The following is a 6,298-nucleotide window of genomic DNA, read 5'->3' as shown; positions in this document are numbered from 1 at the left end:
ATGTTATAAGCTATTTTTGTCTATTTCTTATTGTATAATACATACACAAGTTTAGATAATTAGAAATAGTTTTCATTTTATTCCGAAAATATTAATTCTACACTTGACAACTTGTCTTTTACCAGACCACTAAGCTAACAAGGAACGAGAAGAAAAGCCCAAAACATAAACACACAACCCAAAGCATCCAAAAGATTTTTTTTAATTAAAACCACATCATATTACATATTCCGCAATCCTCCCGTTGCTGGAGATAAAAAGCCCAGTATATCTTTATTAGCCTCATTCATGAGAACTCATAAACATAATTTCAATAATGTACAGTTGGAGGTATTTATATTTAAACGTGGTTATCAAACTACAAGAGAAGGAAAAGCAGCATCTAAAACCTAAAACACAGCACATTCAAAATCCTTTTCCTTTCATGTTAGAGCAAGTGCTGCTCTGGTCAGCCGGTGACACGGCAACATCAAAAAAATTAAGTCTGGGAACCTGCTCTATTCAAACCTCCACCACTTGCTTGTACTAATAAGTTTGCCAGTTTTGGGATCATGTCTTTGAACGACGGCCGATCTTCCGACTTGCTGCAGAAAGTTCAACAGTAATCATCAATTTTTTATATTTGGCATGTTGATAACCACATGTTACAGCTTGATTACCTTGTCCAACATTCCGATATGATGGACGCTATTTGGGGATCGATACTACTTGGAATATCTAGTCTGCTATTCATGAAACCCACAACTCCAACAACCTTTATAAGCATAAACAAGAAAATATTCGATGGGTAAGAAACAGAATGGCATGCCATGAAAATACATCATTCTCGCAAGTGGTAGGGGTTGCTTAGAGCTAAGTTACCTGCAATGCATTCAGGTCGCTCCATGGAATCCGTTCGGTCATTAGTTCCCACAGGACAACACCGAAGCTATAGACATCCGACCTGTTAAAAAAGGTCAAGATCATATTATTCAAAGAAATAGGTCACCTTTTATGCTAAGATCCCCTAGTATGGTATAATGCCTACAATTTTCTTATTTGGTTGTGTACGGTTTACTAGTATTTGCGGCTGCTGATCCTCTTATCCAATATTTCATCTACTAGAGTGTGTTCGGCTGAACTTATAAACTCCATAAAACTCTAGAAATTTGTCTGCCAAATAAGTTCATTAACAACTTATAAGATCTAAACATTAACTCCAATAACTAATAAGGTACCTGACAAATAAGTTCATCAACCTCGTTCCATTTCTCATGATTTAGTAAGCAACAATCATCTGGGAAAAATAGCCCTACTACGTTTAGTTTTTGGCATCCTATACCCTTCCCATTTCATAATTCATGGTTCTCTTTTTCTCTCTAACACAATTCTGCCTCTAATAATAAGCTCATATTATCCGACCAATTTAACAACTTATAAGCTCTTGAAACATTTATAAGATGTTAAGAGCGTAATGTTTGATTCATGTCACCCTCTTAAACCCCACCCTTTATGTCTGACTCAATTAATACGACAGATTTAAGTATATTCAAATACAAAAGTTACAAATCATTAGTTGCCAGGCATTACTTTTCTGTTGAAAGTTCATTCCGGAGGACTTCAGGGGCCATCCACTGAGGCTGCAGTAAATTATGAAACTCATATCAGATAGTGCGAAGAAAAGACTCAAGCAAGATAGAGAAATGTGGCATAAGAGGGGGCACAGGCAATGATCTTAACTGTGCCTCTTCCAGATCTTGCTGTTAAGAAAGTTGAATGTTTCAGCTTTGATAAGCCGAAGTCGCCAACCTGGAAAGAAGTAATTTTGATTTTTCTATATACTTGGATGCAGTAAAATGATGTGATCCAGTGAAATATTCCTACAAAATACCTTGACGTTCCAGCTTTTGTCAACTAGAAGGTTTGAAGATTTCAGGTCTCTATGCACTATTGGTGGATTTCTGTGATGCAAATAGTTCATCCCTCTAGCCTGTACACATGATCAAAGAGAGTGAATAACTTCAACCAGCTATGCGCATGGCTGCCCCACAAACACAGAGAAGTTGATGGAAAATCATCGACTTGAGAACAGACATACCACATCAAGAGCAATCCTTAGACGACGCCTGATGTCCAGCGATTGGTTGCTCCTATGTAATGTTTTAAAGAGACTCCCCCTGATCATAGTCATAAGACTTGTGCGGCTATAAGTGTTGCAAGTTGACAGGGAACAACTGAAAAGCAACTTTCACTGTTAGATTGACTTACCTGGTCATGTATTCGGTGACAATGGCAATTTTTTCCTCCTTGCACGATGCTCCCATGAATAGCAATACATTTGGATGTCTCAATCTTCTCATAATATCAATCTAAACAACATGGTGAACTTCAAAGTCAGTATTGCGAACTTCAAAGTCAGTTTTGCATGAGTTACTTGAAACAACTACATCATGATGTATATTGTAGATGCACCTCTTTTTTGTAGTCAAGTAATGTCTCATCGTACTGACTACCAGTGTAAACCTTGACTGCAACGTCCTGAAAAGTATAAATAAAATAGAATGATAAGTTTAAGAGACAAGAAAGCTCTCTGTTGTTTGTAGTGATTAGGCTACTAATGTATACGGCTACGTACCGATCCATTCCAGATTCCACGATACACAACTGCAAAAGAACCTGAAAGGAAACACTGTTCATCAAAATTAATAATGCCTAATCAAGAAATCAGACATGCATCACTCCAATTCTGGCCTGCCGATATGTCTCAATGTTGCATTGAACACACAGCTTCTAACACAATTTCCTTAAACTTTACCTTGCCCAATTTCCTCTTTGAGCTGTAGATCCTCCCATTGAATTGCAGAACTACCAACCAGAGGGAGATCATTTTCACCTTTGCTCGAAGAGCTTCCATGTCCACTGCCATAACTCTCTGCCGAACCTAGATTCTTTTGAGGATCCAACTGCTCCTGATCAACATCTTCCGTATCTAGCGACTTTGTATTTGGAAGGTTGGCCACGAACTTGTTCTCATCAGTTTGGAAGCTTGTTCCAGGCAACTGATCGGCATGTCTTTGAACTTCAAAATATCCCTGATATGCACCTGAAAATGCTTCTCCCGAGGGACTCTCATTATCAAAGAATGGATTCCTATGCATATTTGTTTCTTTTCTTTTTGCAACATCAGAAGTTTCTTTCATAGCATCCACTGCATTATTGCTGGCATGAAGGCTAGAAACAGTTTGCATCGAATATATTGGTGAACATGTCCCATTTGCAGCTTCTTTCCCCCCAGAATTGTCTTCAAAACCATTTTGTTTTATTCTCTCGTCCATGACTCTTTCCAAGTTGCTGCTTGCTCCTATCTGAAACTTCTCTAAGATTTTTACTGCCTGCAGTTTACAGTAGACGAACTGATTGGAAATTTACAATACAGTTCACATGCAACCACTGAGCAAGCTTCCAAGTAAATATTACATAAGATTGAATAAACCAGAATGTCGTTATATAAAATCCATTAACAAAACAAATAAAAGCATGAGTTACCAAAAGGCCTAAAATTGAGCTAAGCCGATACTGCTATTAAAGAATGCAACAGAAACAAACTCTTGCTATAACTGAATGATATAATGGCAGTTATAAGGAAAAGGGGAGAAGCTAATGTTGCCAATGGACAAGGTTGGACAGTAAGGAAACGTTAGGAACAATGGAGGATAGAGTATACAATTTTTGAAGGCTGAGAAAGTTCAGATGCTGTGTTTTCCATTTCAAAGCATGAGCCATCATTTCTACTCCTCCCTACGGGTAACCCGAAAGCACCCTTAGTAATCTGCAAATAGTTCTAAGTTTACATTCCCTCTTAATAAATCAATACCACCTGCTTAACTAATACTCACAGGGGCTCTTGGTGGTCTATCGGCTCTTGTGTCTTGACTTTCTGCTTCAGCTTCCTCGCCATCTCTTGCACTTCTATATGTATCAGAGGAGGAGGGAACATTCCCTCGTGTCCGAGATAAAACTTTTGAGGCCTGACCAATTATCAGAAAAGTCTAATGTATGCGAAAAGGAGGACAAAACATGAGGCGGAAAGACACATAGGGACATAATGTAAGCACCAAATTCGAAACAGAAGATGCAAGGTGGGGCACTCCTGCTATTTGTGGCCGCTGATGCCACGAGATGTTCTTCAAATTTATTCTAGGAAATTTAGATTGTTCATTAGCCTTATCTTGACGTGTTCTCATATTTCCTGAGTTTGTCTTATTAAATACAGCAGCATCACTTGATACGGTAACTATTCCGGCAATCTCACCATCCTCATACAGTGGGCTCAGTGTAACTAGCGCGATGAAACTTTGACCAGATCGCTTCCTGAGAGGGAGTTGCCCTGACCATGATTCTCCAATTCTCATTCTCTCCATGATTGTCAGAACTAAATTATGATGCTCTTCATCAAAAAGTAGTTCAACCGCTCCCTGTCCTATTACTTCATAGTCTTTATACCCAAACAATTTTTCAGCTGCGCAATTCCTGCAACATGAGATTTTCCCCCTTATTCTATGCAATATGGGCAGCAAATGCCTGTACTCTTTATTAGCATAAAGATGTTGGAGGTTCACAGATTCAATAGGTAGAGAAATGACCAACTACTATCCAATATTATCCAACCTATTCCAGTTTTAGAGGATTTTGATTGTGATAGCTGAACATGTTCCATTTACTCAAATTTCAACGAATCCAAACAACAGTAATATGAAGCTTTCCTACCATGACAACACACATAAATAGTGATATTAAACCATATTAACCGCTTCTTCTATATACTTCACACCAAAATCAATGCTGGAGAGTTCTCACATAAAAAATAAATCAACTGCCACATGTTCATACTGCACAGCATTAAATCATCTTTATTTCCCAAAATAACATCCCCAACCAGATTTGACCTAATTCAAACCAACTTGATCTTGCAACAACCAATTAGCCGTATTAAACAAACTACCACCAACGAATCAAATCAAACAATCAACTTCAATAGATATTCATTTGAAAATTGTAATCGGATTGAATCAAAAACAGTACCAATAAATGATCTCGTCGGAGCCAGCTCTGCTGACGTGGAGTGCATGACCCATGTACTCCAGCACTCTCCTGTACGGGCTCTCAGCGAAGTAGGCCCCCGGCATGTCGCCCCAGCCAGGATACCGCCTCGAGCCGCCGGAATCTGGCGGCGACTCCCTCTCTGCCTTCTCGTGCACGACAACTTGGAACTGCTCTTTGAGCTTCTCGTGGCTGGCCTCCAGGCTCTCGAATCGATCCAATAGAGCCCTGAGGAATCTGTCCGATGACTTTGCTCCGCCGTCCATGGCGGGGTTGGGTGGTGGTGCACATGTGGTGATCGCCTCAAGGTTTTTGTAGTAATATTTTATTTTAAAAATATAAAAAAAGAAAGTGTCATTTGTAATTTAAAATTTTGATTACGCCGTGGGGCAAACCGGTTTCCGCCACGTGGTTTCTACCGCCTTACAGCAACGACCTTACTGAAACGGACGGTTTTGTTAATTACGGCCTTCAAGCGCCGGATCAGACCCGACCCGATTCAGGCATTTGGACAGTATCTTTGCCACGTGTACGCATCGTTGTTGGACTTTCTTTAAATAGGAGATGAATAAGGTTTTCGATTATTGTGTTTTAACAATTTTATTCGTTATTTGACACGTATGAAGAAGTAGATAAGGTTGAAAAGTTGCACAATTTTGTAAAACTGGTATTGCCGTATTGCTGACGGTGGTTACCCGAGTTAGTTACTCCTATTTTCTACGTGGTAGTTCCAAGTCAAATAACATATTTATACTTCCTCCCCCACCAATACTATACAACTAATTAATATACTCCTCCAACTTTTCATTCTAACTTCTTTTATAAAATTAAATAATTTCTTAACTCGCATTAGGAGACATTAAAAAATAACCTAATAAATCATTTCACGAAGAGTATAACTGTCAATATGTTGGAAGTTAGTTGCATAAGGGACCAAGATCTACTTTGATACAAATTAATTAGCTTATATTATTTACCTTCTATAAATTAGGATTTTCTAAATTACTTGCATTGTTTAATATTATCTTTGTCAATGATTAGAAGTCCTGTTTTTTCATTTCGGTCTGCAAATAAGAGTTCCGATTTATTTTAACTATAAATGGTAATAGGTCTCATATTCTACTAATTCAATCTATCTCATTTCACTAAAACTACTATATACAAGTGAAACTTATATTCCACTAACTTTTTTCGTTCTACTTTTCTTTACATTTCTTAA

The 6,298-nt window shown here is 38.3% G+C and overlaps 1 protein-coding gene across 4 annotated transcripts; it reads right to left on the bottom strand.

Annotated features, from left to right (window-relative positions):
• Window positions 1–248: 248 nt before the first annotated feature.
• Window positions 249–5,396, bottom strand: LOC125188884 (probable serine/threonine-protein kinase SIS8). 4 transcript variants are annotated; one of them, XM_048085959.1, is made up of 15 exons: window positions 5,062–5,396; window positions 4,095–4,509; window positions 3,876–4,007; window positions 3,704–3,808; window positions 2,795–3,392; window positions 2,615–2,655; window positions 2,452–2,517; window positions 2,248–2,348; window positions 2,078–2,156; window positions 1,871–1,969; window positions 1,720–1,788; window positions 1,570–1,619; window positions 862–943; window positions 660–754; window positions 249–584 (listed from the first exon to the last, which is right to left on the bottom strand). In XM_048085959.1, exons 1-15 carry the CDS (start codon window positions 5,343–5,345, stop codon window positions 479–481), a joined length of 2,322 nt encoding a protein of 773 aa, XP_047941916.1. In that variant the 5' UTR covers window positions 5,346–5,396; the 3' UTR covers window positions 249–478. The 4 variants fall into 4 exon arrangements, with proteins under 4 accessions (XP_047941916.1, XP_047941917.1, XP_047941918.1 ...); XM_048085960.1 differs by having other exon boundaries at window positions 2,795–3,371; XM_048085961.1 differs by lacking the exon at window positions 3,704–3,808 and having other exon boundaries at window positions 2,795–3,371.
• Window positions 5,397–6,298: the final 902 nt, after the last annotated feature.

This window comes from Salvia hispanica, chromosome 5, assembly GCF_023119035.1.
Source record: "Salvia hispanica cultivar TCC Black 2014 chromosome 5, UniMelb_Shisp_WGS_1.0, whole genome shotgun sequence".
Taxonomy (NCBI): Eukaryota; Viridiplantae; Streptophyta; class Magnoliopsida; order Lamiales; family Lamiaceae; genus Salvia; species Salvia hispanica.
This window is presented reverse-complemented; position numbering and strand designations above follow the sequence as displayed.

Excerpts from the sequence above, each read along its gene's own strand:
- LOC125188884 (XM_048085959.1), bottom strand. The coding sequence starts at position 5,345 with ATGGACGGCGGAGCAAAGTCATCGGACAGATTCCTCAGGGCTCTATTG. Across the intron at positions 4,510-5,061 it reads TCCGACGAGATCATTTATTG|GAATTGCGCAGCTGAAAAAT; the intron begins GTACTGTTTTTG and ends CTCATGTTGCAG. Across the intron at positions 585-659 it reads ATATCGGAATGTTGGACAAG|CAAGTCGGAAGATCGGCCGT; the intron begins GTAATCAAGCTG and ends AACTTTCTGCAG.